At 34.1% G+C, this 16,968-nt stretch overlaps 1 protein-coding gene across 1 annotated transcript in view; it reads right to left on the bottom strand.

Annotated features, from left to right (window-relative positions):
* gldc (glycine dehydrogenase (decarboxylating)) overlaps nucleotides 1–16,968 on the bottom strand; it is a 37,698-nt gene that overhangs the window by 525 nt on the left and 20,205 nt on the right. Inside the window, exons 16-24 of the mRNA XM_056458754.1 lie at nucleotides 16,625–16,700; nucleotides 9,714–9,839; nucleotides 8,414–8,563; nucleotides 5,934–6,046; nucleotides 5,291–5,432; nucleotides 4,750–4,861; nucleotides 4,560–4,655; nucleotides 2,399–2,571; nucleotides 50–130 (exon numbers count right to left, since the gene is read on the bottom strand). Of these exons, the coding sequence (XP_056314729.1) occupies nucleotides 50–130; nucleotides 2,399–2,571; nucleotides 4,560–4,655; nucleotides 4,750–4,861; nucleotides 5,291–5,432; nucleotides 5,934–6,046; nucleotides 8,414–8,563; nucleotides 9,714–9,839; nucleotides 16,625–16,700 (1,069 nt within the window). The remainder of the gene's footprint in view (nucleotides 1–49; nucleotides 131–2,398; nucleotides 2,572–4,559; nucleotides 4,656–4,749; nucleotides 4,862–5,290; nucleotides 5,433–5,933; nucleotides 6,047–8,413; nucleotides 8,564–9,713; nucleotides 9,840–16,624; nucleotides 16,701–16,968) is intronic.

Below are 16,968 nucleotides of genomic sequence, written 5' to 3'. Positions count from 1 at the left end.
TTAACGCTGAAAATGTGTCTGTATTTAAATCTGGATGTGGGGTACCCACCATGGGGAAAGCAGCAAACTCTCTGGGGTACGGTCTGTCCCATGTGCTGGAGGTAATACAGGCCAGTGAGTGAGGAGCCATCTTTGGAGAAAATATGGAAGATCATATAAATAGTTAGAGCAGTTACAGAAGGATCCAGAGTTTAGGTTACGTTTAGAGTTACAGAGAAATCAGAAATTTCCAGATGTTAGTCAAAATAATTTTTAAAACGTTCATTTATTAATATATGTGTTTATCTATAATAATTATGATATGATGGATGGGATGGATGTATTAGATGGATGGATGAATGGATATATTGGATGGATGGATGAATATGTTGGATGGATATATTGGATGATGGATATGTTGGATGGATATATTGGATGGATGGATATGTTGGATGGTTATATGTTGAATGTATATATTGGATGGATGGATGGATGGATATGTTGAATGGATGCATATATTGGATGGATAGATATAGGATGGATGGATATATTGGAAGGATGGCTATATTGGATGATGGATGAATGGATGTATTGTATGGATGGATGTATTGGATGGATGAATATGTTGGATGGATGGATATATTGGATGGATCTATATTGGATGGATGGGTGGATATATATTGGATAGATGCATATATTAGATGGGTGGATATATATTGGATGGATGGATGGACATATTAGATGGATGGACTGGATGGATGTATTGTATGTATGGCTAGACAGATGGATGAACAATGTATTGGATGGAAGGATGTATTAGATGGAAGGAACATATTACACTTTTAGGATATTTATATTGGGTTTAATCTAAAACCTAAACATTTATCATGTTTCTATTCTTCAATTTGTATCCATTACAGTCAAACACAACAAAATGGCTACAACCTTATTGCTGAATTGTAAACAATAAAAAAGCAATATTTACTCAATTATAATAGAACTGATTTACACTTGGTTATTGAAACCGCTTCTAAATTAAATCTTACTTTTATTTTGCATTTAATAATTTTAAGAAGTAACGCTGTAATAGATTTAAAATATTAAATATTTGATTAAAATAATTTATATTCCACTCATTTCTTGGATATCCCATATTTCATACATATTTCTCTCATATTTCTTGCAAACAAACTCATTTCTCATTATTTGAAGGTCAAACACTGTCTTTGACACCGCTGGTTAATAAGCTGAAATGGTTTTCCTTTTTGTTTACACCATGCTAGCTAGGATGGCAAATTTCATGGCAAAAAGTATAGTAGAGACATTAGATTATATTTTTACAATTTATTTTTGCCAAAAACTCTAACTATATTTGCTTTAACACTGTCAAAATCACTTTATTAAGAATGCACTGAATGAAATAAATGCATCACAAATAAGCAGCTTATATTATGAATAGAACTCAATAGTGCTGTGCTTTTCTCAGTGCTTGTCTGTGCACAAACAGTTGAAGTCAGAATTATTGGTCATTCATACATTCATTTTCTTTTCAGCTTAGTCCCTTTATTAATGCGGGGGGAGCCACAGCGCAATGAACCGCCAACTTATCCAGCACGTTTTTATGCAGCGGATGTCCTTCCGGTCGCAACCCATCACTGAGACACATTCATTCACACTCATACACTACGGACAATTTAGCTCATCCAATTCACCTGTTCCGCATGTCTTTGGACTTGTGGGGGAAACCGGAGCACCCAGAGGAAACCCACGCGAATGCGGGGAGAACATGCAAACTCCACACAGAAATGCCAGATGACCCAGCCGAGGCTCGAACCAGCGACCTTCTTGCTATGAGGCGACAGCACTACCTACAGTGCCACCGCGTTGCCCAGAATTATTAGTCCTCCGGTTAAATTTAAATTCTTTTATATTTTTCCCCCAATTTGTGTTTAATGGAGGATTTTCACAACACATTTCTAAACAATAGTTTTAATAACTCATATCTAATAACTGATTTATTTTGTCTCATGATGACAGTAAAAAATATTTGACTAGATTTTTTAAGATACTAGTATTCAGCCTAAATTGACACTTAAATTCTTAACTAGGTTAATTAGGCAAATCATTGTATAGCTATGGTTTGTCCTGTAGACAATCAAAAATAATATTGCTTAAGTGTTGCTTGATTATTGTTTAATTAAAAAAATAAATAAATACAATTTAAACTGCTTTTATTTTAGCCAAAATTAAACAAATCAGACTTTCTCCAGAAGAAACAAAATGTTACAGGAAATCCTGTGAAAATTTCTTCAGTCCGTTAAATATCATTTGTGAAATATTGAATTGGAGGGCTAATAATTATGACTTCAGCTGTACATGATTAAAGCAGTGTTTTGCTTTCGAGCTATAAAGCACTGACCTTCAGAGGATTGACCCTGGAGTCCATGCGTCCCTCTTCGATGTCTGCAATCTCCTGTCTGATGGCCAGCAAAGAGTCACAGAAGCGGTCCAGCTCTGCTTTATCCTCTGACTCGGTGGGCTCGATCATCAGAGTTCCCGCCACAGGCCACGACATGGTGGGTGCATGAAAACCTGCCCCATTTAAATAAATAAATAAATAAATAAAGTAAGTAAGTAAAAGTAAGTAAAGTAAGCAAGCAAAGTAAACAACCAAAGTCAGTCAGTATGTTAGTTCGTAAGTCAGTTAGTATGTTAGTTCATAAGTTAGTAAGTCAGTTTGAAAGATAGTCAGTTAATCAGTCAATCCGCAAGTTAGTCAGTCAGTTAGTAAGTTAGTCAGTAAGTCAGTTCGTAAGTTAATTAGTAATTGAGTAAGTTAGTAAGAGTTCGTAAGTTGGTAAGTCAGTTCGTAAGTTAGCAAGTCAGTTCGTAAGTTAGTAAGTCAGTTTGTAAGATAGTCAGTTTGTAAGTCAGTCCGCAAGTTAGTTAGTCAGTCAGTCAGTAAGTTAGTCAGTAAGTCAGTTCGTAAGTTAATTAGTAATTCAGTAAGTTAGTATGTCAGTTAGTAAGTCAGTTCGTGAGTTAGTAAATCAGTTAGTATGTTAGTTTGTAAGTTAGTAAGTCAGTTTGTAAGATAGGAATCAGTTCGCAAGTTAATTAGTAATTCAGTAAGTTAGTAAGACAGTTCGTAAGTTAGTATGTCAGTTAGTAAGTCATTTGTGAGTTAGTAAATCAGTATGTTAGTTCGTAAGTTAGTAAGTCAGTTTGTAAGATAAGAATCAGTTTGTAAGTCAGTAAGTTAATCAGTCAGTCCGCAAGTTAGTTAGTCAGTCAGTTAGTCAGTAAGTCAGTTCGTAAGTTAATTAGTAATTGAGTAAGTTAGTAAGACAGTTCGTAAGTTGGTAAGTCAGTTCGTAAGTTAGTAAGTCAGTTCGTAAGTTAGTAAGTCAGTTTGTAAGTCAGTCCGCAAGTTAGTCAGTCAGTAAGTTAGTCAGTAAGTTAGTTCGTAAGTTAATTAGTAATTCAGTAAGTTAGTAAGACAGTTCGTAAGTTAGTAAGTCAGTTTGTAAGATAGGAATCAGTTTGTAAGTCAGTAAGTTAATCAGTCAGTCCGCAAGTTAGTTAGTAAGTTAGTCAGTAAGTTAGTCAGTAAGTCAGTTCGTAAGTTAATTAGTAATTGAGTAAGTTAGTAAGACAGTTCGTAAGTTGGTAAGTCAGTTCGTAAGTTAGCAAGTCAGTTCGTGAGTTAGTAAATCAGTTAGTATGTTAGTTCGTAAGTTAGTAAGTCAGTTCGTAAGTTAGTAAGTCAGTTCGTAAGTTAGTAAGTCAGTTCGTAAGTTAGTAAGTCAGTTTGTAAGATAGTCAGTTTGTAAGTCAGTCCGCAAGTTAGTTAGTCAGTCAGTAAGTTAGTCAGTAAGTCAGTTCGTAAGTTAATTAGTAATTCAGTAAGTTAGTAAGACAGTTCGTAAGTTAGTATGTCAGTTAGTAAGTCAGTTCGTGAGTTACTAAATCAGTTAGTATGTTAGTTCGTAAGTTAGTAAGTCAGTTTGTAAGATAGGAATCAGTTTGTAAGTCAGTAAGTTAATCAGTCAGTCCGCAAGTTAGTTAGTCAGTCAGTTAGTAAGTTAGTCAGTAAGACAGTTCGTAAGTTAGTAAGTCAGTCAGTTAATAAGTCAGTAAGTTAGTTAGTGAGTGAGTCAGTAAGGTAGTAAGAAAGATAATAAGATAGTAAGGTAAAGTAAATAAAAAAAACAAACAGGTGTTTTATTTTTTGTCCTAAATTAGATTTTTAAAAGTGTAAGACTATATAGAGTTTTATTTTAGAGTTATTAGAGATTTTACATGATAATGACAACTAAATACTGCTTTTTCTGAGTTGTCTCGTTTCTAGTCCAAATATCTAAAACTTCTTAAATCAAAAATGATTAGTTTAGTATGATTTGCTCATCCCACAATGATGGTTGTGTTTAGTGCCATGTCTCCTTTTAACAGTAATATATTTTTGAACGACTAAACAATGAATCCATACCAACTAGCCACTAAACTGACAAAACATAAAATAGTTACGTTTCCTTGTGAGATCAGGCTGAGCAACTACATGTTTTTACAGGTCTACTTACCGTAGTCTTGCAGTCTCTTTGCTACGTCAACTGCCTCGATGTTTGCCGTCTTTTTAAAAGGCCGCACATCCAAAATAAATTCATGAGCAACAAATCCTGCGAATGCAAACATAATTAGAAAAGAGCTGCAATACCACATCAACAGTTCAGAATACAAAAAGATCATCAAAAAAATAAAAATAAAAACAACCTTTGGTGCCCCTGAAGAGTATTTTGTATTGGTTTTCCAGTCTTTTAGCCATGTAGTTGGCATTAAGGATGGCCACCTCTGTAGCGTGCGCAAGACCCTTTGAACCCATCATCTGTTTAATGGAGAAATAAAGTAGAACTTCATAAACTATTAGTACCATTTAGTTTTATTCATCAATAATAAACATAACATTGAGTGAACTATCCTTTTAAGGGTAACTCTGTGATCGTTTACTCTTCAACTGAATGCAAACAATTATTTTGAAGAATGTTGGAAATCGGGCGTCACGGTTGCACAGTGGGTAACACGATCGCCTCACAGCAATTTTTATTTATAAATGTTAAATAAATGTCTTTTTGTTCGGTGAGGTTTTCTTCCCTTATACTCTCAAAATCATTCTGCATTAAATCTGCAGATTTTTCATAAAATTCTGCACAGAAATAGCTATGAAAAAAATGAGAGATTCTGTCCGGCCCAGGTTATTTTAGTTACTGGTGCATTATTATTATTGAAAAAAGCAAGACGCAGATTACTTGCTGACCTTAATGTAAGCCCATGAGATGGGCAGGATGGCGCTGGAGCCCCACGGAGCAGCGCTGATGGTGCCCAGAGAACTGCCTGCATTACTGGACTGCATGTTCACCACTGGATGACTGGGCAGGAAGGGGGCAAGATGCTGTTTCCTGTATGGAATAAATCACTGGGGGTTAAAGTCAAATATTTTAGCAAATATGACTTTATTTTATAAAATAAATAGTTTATTATACATTTATTATAATTGTTTATATGATTTATAATGATTTTATCCTTAATACATTTTAGTTAGAAAAGCTTTCAGTATAAATGAATCGTCATGTTAATAATCGTTAATAAATCATCTTTAGACTGAATAAAGCATTAAAAAAAAGACTTTGGAAAGACTTCTCGTAAGAGGATGTATTTAGTTGCAAAACAATGGAAATGGCCTCATTTTCTCTGTTTTTTAAGTGCATTTCTATTACAAATTTAGTCAAATCTTTTATCTTTTAAAGCATTTGATTGGCTGTTTGCACACTAACATTGTGAAAAAGTTGACGATCAGAGACCTCTAATGCCTACGAAGGCTTTTGTTTAGAGTTAGTTTAGAGTTAGTTTAGCCACCATCATGGTACCTGCCACAGGTTTTGAAGCACCCAGACACTTACACTCCGATAGGTCCCATCCCAGGCCCACCACCACCATGAGGAATGCAGAAGGTTTTGTGGAGATTCAAGTGCGAAACATCCGAACCGTAGTCTCCTGGTCGACATAATCCCACCTGAATTAAAAAAGCATGTTAAAATTTCAAATGCTTAAAACCATGAACACATCCAAGCTTTTATTAATACTGATTTGATTAACATTGCTGTTGTTAATGTTTAAATAAAGGTGTAAAAATCAACATTACCCTAAACAAAGCCTGTAAGTTCATGTATTGTTCATTGCTGGTTTAGTGCATTCATAACTAAAAGCACCATGTAAGGTAAGGTAAAAAGCAACTTCCACTTATGGAGCGTTTACACAGGACATGCCATGCAGGTAAATCAAGCTATTTGCATGCAATTAAACATTTTTAAAAATTTACTCTCATTATTCGCACGTGAAACTCACTTCACAACAGACGCAAAATCACTCCAGTTGTTGCAAAATGGCTGACATGGATTTTGTTTTGAGGGTAGCTGTGCTTTATGTAATATGGAACGCTAAAAATGGCGTGGACTTGTTCTGCGCTGTTTCTGAGTCCATCAGATCCTTCAGAGTTAAGCTACGGTCACACTGGGCTTTGTGTGTGCGAAATTCTGTCGTACTGCGCTGCGAAAAGGGGCGGGATTAAACAAAATAATTAGACATTTAAAAAAGCCATATTTTGAATTTCTGTCCAGAGAGGTCCTGTTTTGATCCTCGATTGGTCTCATGCAGTCAAGTGATGCGATTTCGCAGGTCAGAGTTCACCAAGCTTGAACTTTGCACCGCAGCAACATGCGAAACTTGACGCATGACTTTGCGTTTCCATTCTGACGCATTCGTGTGCGTATAAATGGAAGTCTATGGAAGGAAAAGCCCAGTCTGACCGCAGCTTTATGGTCGCCACAATTGACCTTATTCTTCAATGCGGAAGTGTGCTCGTTTTTGCGATTGTTTTAGAACTTCCGATTCAGCTGCCAATGGGAAAAATGACTAGGAATAATAAACGGCAGAAAACGGTCAAACTACTTACTCTACAAACAAGCATTTGCATGACAATACAGACAAAATAGAATAATATAAGAAGAAAATATCAGTTTGCAACACCAAGCAGCAAAACGAGCTGTTTTTAACGTCTAAAAATGAATGAAAGTGAATGAGACCGGAAGTCTCGTGCCAAAATGATTCAAATGGCTGCGCCCATTCGTACGCTGAGAATAAGGTGAATAGCAAGCTCCTGATTTAAGAGCAAGCTTCTGATTGGATGACGGCCGCTAGAGCAAGCTCCTGATTGGATGACAGCCACTACTAGGAGCAAGCTCCTGATTGGATAACGACAGCTAGAGCAAGCTCCTGATTGGATGACGGCTGCTAGAGAAAGCTCTTGATTGGATGACGGCCGCTACAGCAAGATCCTGAATGGATGATAGCTATTAGAGCAAGCTTCTGATTGGATGACAGCTGCTACAGCAAGCTTCTGACTGGATGACGGCTGCTAGAGCAAGCTCCTGATTGGAAGACTGGCACTTGAGCAAGCTCCTGATTGGATGACGACAGCTAGAGCGAGCTCCTGATTGGATGACAGCCGTTGGAGAAAACTCTTGATTGGATGATGGCCGCTAGAACAAGGTCATGATTAGATGACAGCCGCGAGAGCAAGCTCCTGATTGGATGACGGCCGCTAGAGCAAGCTCCTGACTGGATGACTGCTAAAGAGCTAGCTCCTGATTGGATGACGGCCGCTACAGCAAGCTCCTGATTGGATGATGCCATTAGAGATAGCACCTGATTGGATTATGGCCGCTAAAGTAAGCTGCTGACTGGATGACAACCACTAGAGTGAGCTCTTGATTGGATGACGGCTGCTACAGCAAGCTCCTGATTGGATGACGGCCACTAGAGCAAGCTCCTGACTGGATGACGGTCACTAGAGCAAGCTTCTGATTGGTTAAAGCTGTGCAAATGTCTACCAAAGTTCAGATTTTAACTTGAGTGATTCTCCTCAATCAAGTGTTAGCGCATCAAACAAATTTTGGTTTTCCTTCATTAGACAATTCAAAAGTCACGGCATTTTACAAAAGCCAAGGGGTGAAAACAATGAAAGGAAAAAAAATAATAATAATCAAATAAAATCGTGTAAATGTTTGCATACATTAATGCATTTAACGGTTATCTTGTTTGATAAAATCATAAATAAAGCTTAAATTCTGATTTAAAAATTATAAATAAATGGCTTATATTCACCATACTTGCTTTAGTGTATACTGAATTTTGTCAACAGAAGCAATACATTGATCAAAGTGTACTCTTTGTATAATGACGTACTATATGTAAAAAAAAAAAGTCAAATAAAACATTTTCAAAACAGCTGAAAGCTGAGCATAACGGGATAAATGTTTTGATATTTACATGGTCAAATTATGTAGCATTATGCTGCTTTTTTTTTTTTTGTTCACCTCACCTGAGCATTCATGTTGGCCCCGTCCAGATACACCTGTCCTCCATTTTCATGAATAAGCTCACACACTTCACTCACATTCTCCTCAAACACTCCGTTAGTGGATGGGTACGTGATCATTATGGCAGCCAGGTTGGCCTTATGTTTGTCCACCTGACAAAACAAAACAAATAATAATAATAATAATAATAATAATAATAATAATAATAATAATGTGTTTATTAATTAAGCACAGTGTATCTTTAAGGATAAAGTGTGTCTCTGGAATAGGAGAAATCTTTTAACATTTAATCAGACACAACTAAAGGCCCAGAAGCTTCAAACAAGGCAAAAATGATGTTCAGGTTGTAGTTGTGGCTAGAATTAATTAAATTTTTTTTTAATGTAAAACTGTTAACAGAACTTGCCTTGTTAACCAATTAAGTCTATAAACTGCACTTCAAGCTGAATATTAGCATCTAGCAAAATAATAGTAAAATATTAATTAAAAGCAACAAATGGTTTGGCTCCCGACACACAGTAACTTCAAACTGAATTGTCATTTTAGGGTTGAACTCACTATTTTTTTTGACTTCATCTTTAAAATTATTGTATTATTTTAATTTTATTTAGATTAATATGAAAATATGAACTGAAGGCTGGAAAGGAAAGGCATAAGCACTTGGACGTCCTTTGCTGATGTCCAAAATTAAAAATCTCACACACTACAGAGCTGCTTTCATTTAGAATTACACTCCTATTTCTACTGTAAAGCAGCAGATTTCTTTCACGTTCAACACTGAGATACTACAGCAAATGGACTGTATGAAGTGCAATAGAGTATATGCGGATATACATTTTTTCGTGCCATGTCTTTAAAATATGAACATTTATTTTACCCCAGTATTTTCAATGGCGTTTCTGCACTAGCCTGCCGATTCGGACGGACATGTGCATGTTAAGCGGCTTTTCAACTCGTTTTACGCTTTGAACAACTAAATGAATGCCGAAGTCTATTTAACTGATTGTATTTCAATTACATTAAAACATCGATGCTGTAAAAGGAACCGTATAAAATTGAAAAAAAGTCACATTAACTGTTCACCGGAGGTTTAGCAGTATGGGAAGAAACACTAGCTGTGCATACACCATATGGAAATAAATGTGTCTGCACTTGGCTGGAGTGCTGAATTGCAGAGCATTCACACAGAGCTGATAATGTTATCACAGACAAGTGTATCAGTGAAAACAACTCTCAAACTGAACATAAAAGCTTCCTGTTGATAGTTTATGCACAATGTAATGCTTGAATCTGTGGACAAACCATGGCTTTAAGGTGAGACACGTCAATACTGCCATCTTTATCCACCTCCACCACCTGAACCTTCATGCCCGCCATCTGAGCGCTGGCAGGGTTTGTGCCATGAGCTGATTTGGGGATCAGACAGACCTGGGAAATAATAAAAATAAAAATATTAGGAAACATAAAATGGATTCCACCAACACGGATTAAGTTTAAAGCTAATCAAGGATTTGTTATTCTGATTTGTTGCACCATTTTATATATATATATATATATATATATATATATATATATATATATATATATATATATATATATATATATATATATATATATATATATATATATATATATATATATATATATATATATATATATATATATATATATATATATATAAAAAATAGATTGGCGTATTGTTGATTAAACTTGTCATTAAAGCTTTTAACAATTAAACTGCAACTATTACTCTCTTCACAATTGACTAGTTTCAACATATTTTAGTGACTCTGAATAAGGAGCACCATTTTTTGACCACCACCTTTTATTATATAAATGTTCATTATGTGCATTTTAGAGCTCAAACTTTGACAAAAAAATAGATTAAAATCAATTAATGGAGTAATAATGGACAATAATAGAAGAAAACTAAATTGAACATAAAAAAAAAAGAGAATAAAAAAAATTATTGAGTTGGGGCAGTTTTAAAAGTTGGGGCAGCAAGGTGGCACAGTGGGTAACGCTTTCGCCTCAGAGCCAGAAGGTCACTGGTTCGAGTCTTGGCTGGGTCAGTTGGCATTTCTGTGTGGAGTTGGCATGTTCTCTCTGTGTTGGCGTGGGTTTCCCCCACAAGTCCAAAGACATTCGCTATAATTGAATTGTCTAAGCTAAATTGTCCATATGTGTGTAAATGAGAGTGTGTATGGGTGTTTCTCAGTGTTGGGTTGCAGCTAGAAGGGCATCCGCTGTGTAAAACATATGCTGGACAAGTTGGTGGTTCATTCTGCTGTGGTGACCCCTGATTAATAAAGGGACTAGGCTAAAAAGAAAATGAACAAATTGAAAAAGTTTACTTAAAATAAGCGAGTAAGCCCATTATTATTGTTATACAACTGTTGGTATTATTATAATTGTTTAAAGCAATTTGATGATTATAAAAATAAAAAGTGAGCAAATCAATTGCCTTAAAACTATGAAGTAAATGTGCGTAATTACATTAAGCTACATTTAAAGTCAATTCAGTTTTCAGTTTATTCACTAATCGCTTTTTACAGTGTAGACTATTATTTCTTTTGTAATATCAGCTATGTATTTTTTCTATGTATGTTTGTTTAAATGAGATAAACAGTATTAAATTTTGTAATATCCTAAAACACATTTTTGTATTACTTAAATCAGAGATGCCCAAACTTGGGTTCGAAGGCCAAAGTTGGCCCATAGTAATCTTTGATGTGGCTCACCATCCCATCTGAGACGAGAGGGAGAATGATGGGGAAGGTTTGGAGATTGTCATTTCCAAGTTTATTTGTTTGTTTTATTGTTAAGTTACAAAAAAGCCAACCAAAATGAAATGTTTCAGTATAAATGGTTTAAATGAATCAGATTTAGTTTAAAATGTACCTACTGTCACCTGACGCAAAGAGGACAATGCAGAGACTTTGGTGAGCGAATCAAGGCAAAGCTTGACGACTGTATTCAGCATTGAACTACACCGTTATAAATGTGATTACGTTTTTATTTATAAGTTAATAATTTAAAAAAGTTATACTGCATTAGTTAATCCGATTCAAAGTCATGTTTTCTATTTATTTATGAATATTATGAAATTAATTAGGAAATTATCCATGGCCAACTTTAATGTAAAATTGTTTTGTATCTTCCACAACTCAATCAAATTTTCTTTCGGCTTAGTCACTTCATTCATCAGGGGTCACCACAGCGGAATGAACCGCCAAACTTATCCAGCATATGTTTTACACAGCGGATGCCCTTTCAGCTGCAACCCAATACTGGGAAACATGCATACACACTCATTTCACACACACTACGGCCAATTTAGTTTATTCAATTCACCTATACCATATGTCTTTGGACTTGTGAGGGAAACCGGAGCACACGGAGGAAACCCATGCAACACGGGGGGAACATGCAAACTCCACACAGAAATGCCAGCTGGCCCAGTCGGGACTCGAACCACCGACCTTCTCGCTGTGAGGCCACCGTCACCTCATCTGAGTTTATATATAATCTGTAAATGACTTTGTCATGCGTTGCTGATATAATGGAGTGCCTCAAGTCAAGATGCAGATGACCCAGGACCACAAAACCAGTCATAAGAGTACATTTTCAGATTTAAACATTATCTAAAATTTAAATAAACAAGCTTTCCATTGACGTATGGTTTGTTAGGATTGGATAACTATTTGAAAATCTGCAATTTGAGGAGTTAAAAAAAAAATATATATATAAGATGTTTAGAAAAATCCCATTTAAATAGGTCCAAATTAAATAGGTCCAAATTAAATTAATGCATATTACCAAGCAAAATTTATGTTATTATATAATTACAGATGGAAATTTACTAAATATCCTCACCGATCATGATATTTATATTCTAATAATTTTTGCCATGAAATAAAATTCAGTAGTTGGACCCACACAATGTCTTTTTGGCTATTCCCGCTAATTTTCTCATGCAACATAATACCAGATTTGTGCTCCAGGGTCAAATTTATTATTTCTTTAATTCTTTTTTTTTTTAGCTTACTTTGGTTTAAATAGATCTATAACTCCAAACTGACAAGATGTGGCTTATCGGAGTTTATACATATTCTGTAAATGACTTTATCATGCATTGTTGATATAATGGAGTGCCGCAAGTCAAGATGCAGATGACCCAGGACCACAAAACCAGTCATAAGAGTACATTTTCAGATTTATACATCATCTAAAAGTTAAATAAACAAGCTTTCCATTGACGTATGGTTTGTTAGGATTGGACAACTATTTGAAAATCTGCAATTTGAGGGTTAAAAATAAAAAAATAAAATACCAAGAAAATCACCTTTAAATGTGTCCAAACTAAGTTCTGATATAATTACAAAAGCAAATATACTAAAATGTCTTCATCGAACATGATATTTACATTCTAATGATTTTTGCCATGAGATAAAACTCAATAGTTTGACCCGCACAATGTCTTTTTGGCTATTCCCTCTAATATTCTCATGCAACATAATACCAGATTTGTGCTCTAGGGTCAAATTTATTACTATTAATTTAATTTTTAATTCTAATTTTAAGTTTACTTTGTTGTAAAATAGATCCACAACACCAAACTGACAAGATGAGACTCATCTGAGTTTATATATAATCTGTAAATGACTTTCTCATCCGTTGTTGATATAATGGAGTGCCTCAAGTCAAGATGCAGATGACCCAGGACAACAAAAATCAGCCATAAGAGTACATTTTCAGATTTATACATAATCTAAAAGTTGAATAAACAAGCTTTCCATTGACGTATGGTTTGTTAGGATTGGATAACTATTTGAAAATCTGCAATTTGAGGATTAAAAAAAATAAATAAATAAAATTCTTAGAAAATCACCTTTAAGGGAAAAGTAATCTCATTATTCTGGAAGAAGAATTATTGGACATACAGTTGAGGTCAAAACTATTAGCCCCCCTGAATTATTTCCCCAATTTTCTGGCTAATAATTTTGACCTTAAAATGGTTATCAAAAAATTATAAACTGCTTTTATTGTAGCCGAAATAAAACAAATAAGACTTTCTCCAGAAGAAAAACTATTATCAGACATACTGTGAAAATTTCCTTGCTCTGTTAAACATCATTTGGGAAATATTTAAAAAGAGAAAAAAATAATAATTAAAAGGGGGGCTAATAATTCTGACTTCAACTGTATGTAGATTTATATCAAAACTCATATGTGGAGAGAATTTGAATGGAAATGTCTAATAAGATTTTTCATCACGCCAAAACAAAGAGCATCCGCCACAGGAAGGGACAAGAAGTGCTGGAGACTATGTGGGTCTCAGGAACCTAATCACTGGCAAATTTTTTGGGAATGTCCAGTAATAAAACAATTTTGGGTAGAAGTACATGGAGTAATAGAAAACATACTTAATATTACACTTTCAATTCATGGTTATTTATTTTGGAAGCTCTGATATCCAAATAAGTAAATCTGATAAATACTTTCTTGATATTTTAATAAAAATCGCAGCCAAAAAATCAATTACAAGACACTGGTTACTTCCTGAATCCCCAACAACCCAAGAATGGCTAGAAATAGTATACAATATTTATGTGATGGAAAAAATTACGTTCTCCCTTCGACTTCCAATTAATGCATTTAGAAATATCTGGTGCAAGTGGACTGATTAATAAGATTGCTCCATTCAATCTTAATAGAAATATAAAATATTACTATCTAATTCCCATCCACAGAACAAACATTTTTCAATTTACGACCCAATACACTCCCCCTCCTGATCCTCTCTTTAGATTAGGAATTCACAGTTGATAATAACCTAAAGTTGAGTGAATAAATCTCTGACCTATGTATATTTAGTATTGATATTACTTTTACTGTTATTTTCATGTATTTTATTTGATGAAACTTTTTTTATTATTGTGTTCTGTTACTTTATAGTTTGTACTGTTTAGCAATGGGAAATGTACACTCTCTTAAGGTGGAATCATTGTACTGCATTTATTGCTACTACAAATAAAAAATTTCAAAAAAGAAAATCACCTTTAAATAGGCCCAAAATAAGTTCTTAGCAATGCATATTACAAAGCAAAATTTACATTTTGATATAATTAGAGAAGGAAACTTACTAAATATCTTCAGCGAACATGATATTAATAGTCTAATGATTTTTGGCATTAAGTAAAATTAGCTAATTTGACCCACACAATGCATTTTTGGCTATTCTGGCTAATATTCTCATGCAACAAACCGGTTTTGAGCTCCAGGGTCACGTTTATGATAATTTCTTTTCCCAAAGATATCCAAATTGACATTTAACTTTCATTCAATCATTTTAAACCTAAAATTAAAATGTACTGCAATAAGAGAGTGTGCCAGACTGAACTAAGAACACAGTGGCCCAAACACTTGACACATTATGCAATTTCACGCAGGTCAGAACTGATCGTCCAAAGACTGCGTGTCTTAAAAAATCTCCAAATATGGAGTCTTGCACTGAAGTTGAGTCCTGTAACATGCTGGTTGTTTTCTATGGCTATTTACCCAACCATGGCAGTTTGAACCTTGGCTGCTTTAAGAGCTGCATCCGCTATCTAGGATCTGCTTATTAGGGAGATGATAAAAACAAAGGCCAGATTACAAAACACTACCATGACTTGACTAAAAGCTCTTATCGCTGATCTTGTTTCCAGTCCACTCTAACAATTTGCCTTTTCAGCATTTTTTTTTCCTCCTCGGGCAAAACACCCATAACCAATTAACATATTTGAGCACTTTGGTGATTTGTTTATCAGTGGAAATCTTGGAAAATAAAGTGTGTGTGTGTGTGAATACAAATTAATTATCTGTAGGTGCGCATGTCTACCCATGTACTTCATATCCACTAGCTAGAAAAAAAAATGCTTTGTAGGCACTGAAATGATCCCACAAATGGCAATTTCCAAATTTTACATTTGATCCTCACACAACAAAGCCACACGATTATTTTAGATATTATTATTATTATTATTCTTATTAACAATATACAATTTTTTAATTAATTTAAGATTTATTCATCTATCTATCTATCTATCTATCTATCTATCTATCTATCTATCTATCTATCTATCTATCTATCTATCTATCTATCTATCTATATCTATATCTATATCTATATATATATATATTTTACTTTATAACTTATTTATTTAATCATTGTGGTGTTTTATTTATTCTTTTATTTATTATTATTTCTTTCATTTCCACTTTATGTGGATTAGCATTGATTGTGTCTGTATGATTTACCAAACAACTTTACACAATAAAAAGAACACAATTGAATTAAGTTGAGAAAATGTAATTTGTTTTATATAACACAAAGTATTCGGTTTCATTAAAATGAAAAGTTACTCACCATTTACCCAGTCATGTAGTTCTAATCATTTTTTTTTTAAATGTCTTTTTAGTGAATAATCCCTTTAAATACGAGTTAAATATATAGAGTTTGTAAACAAAAAAATAATTATAATAGTTTTCGTTTCATTTTCTAGTATTAAATAGTGTTGCGCAAAGATTTAGTTAGCATATAATAAATTGTGTCCATGCAATTGTGTACAGTAAAAAAAATAAAATTAATAATAATAATAATAATAATAATAATAATAATATTACTATTATCCAAAATAAACATGTGGCTTTGTTGTGGATCAAATGTAATGTTGTTGTGGGGCCATTTCAGTGCTATTGGATAAGCTTAAATTACTTACTAGACAACTTGTTACACCTAAAAAACAGAGAACTCAAATAAATTAAGTTGAAAAAACCTAAATTTGTTTTAGCCAGTTGAAGTATTTGGTTTAAATTTGGACTCTTTGCAGTTTAGATTAACAATATTTTGTTTCTTGAAATCTAAAAAACGCAGAATGATTTCTGCAACAGTCCTAATTAATTAAACAAAATATTATTATAACTGTATACATTTGTGTGTAAAATAAGAAATAAACATTATATTGAGTCAATTAAACTGTGTTATAGGCGCTACTTGTGTTTTTTTTATTTTTTACACAGGCCATTTGAACAATGTTATCACAATTCTGTTTAATCATTTCTCATAAGATTAGGAAAAGTCACAAAAGGTCAACTTCATCCTTCAAATGTCAAATGTTTTTTCAGTAAGGTCGAACATGAGGTTTTTACTACACCAGGATGATACTCACAGTTCTATGAGACTCTCCTCTGGAATTCAGATAGGCTTTGATTGCAGCCAGGCCTGCATATTCCCCCTGCGCACCACTAAACATAAAAGAAAAAAAATTATCAAATATCCATTGAAAATCAATAGCATCATGTATATGTAACCGATGTGCCTCAGAGTTCAAAGATTGCTTCAGGAAACTCTTGCGCAACAGTACAGTATGCTAATGATCAGTTAATGTATCAACCAACAGAATGTAGAGCTGCGAACACACCCCCAAAACTGTTTATCAGCACAAGAAACCTGAATGAAACGAACTACAAGAGCCGTTTTAAATGGCTTTGTTTACACAAGTGCATTTGCTTT

The sequence above is a fragment of the Danio aesculapii genome, chromosome 5, assembly GCF_903798145.1.
Source record: "Danio aesculapii chromosome 5, fDanAes4.1, whole genome shotgun sequence".
NCBI lineage: Eukaryota > Metazoa > Chordata > Actinopteri > Cypriniformes > Danionidae > Danio > Danio aesculapii.
Note: the sequence above shows the minus strand (reverse complement) of the source record. Positions and strands in the feature narration are given on the sequence as shown.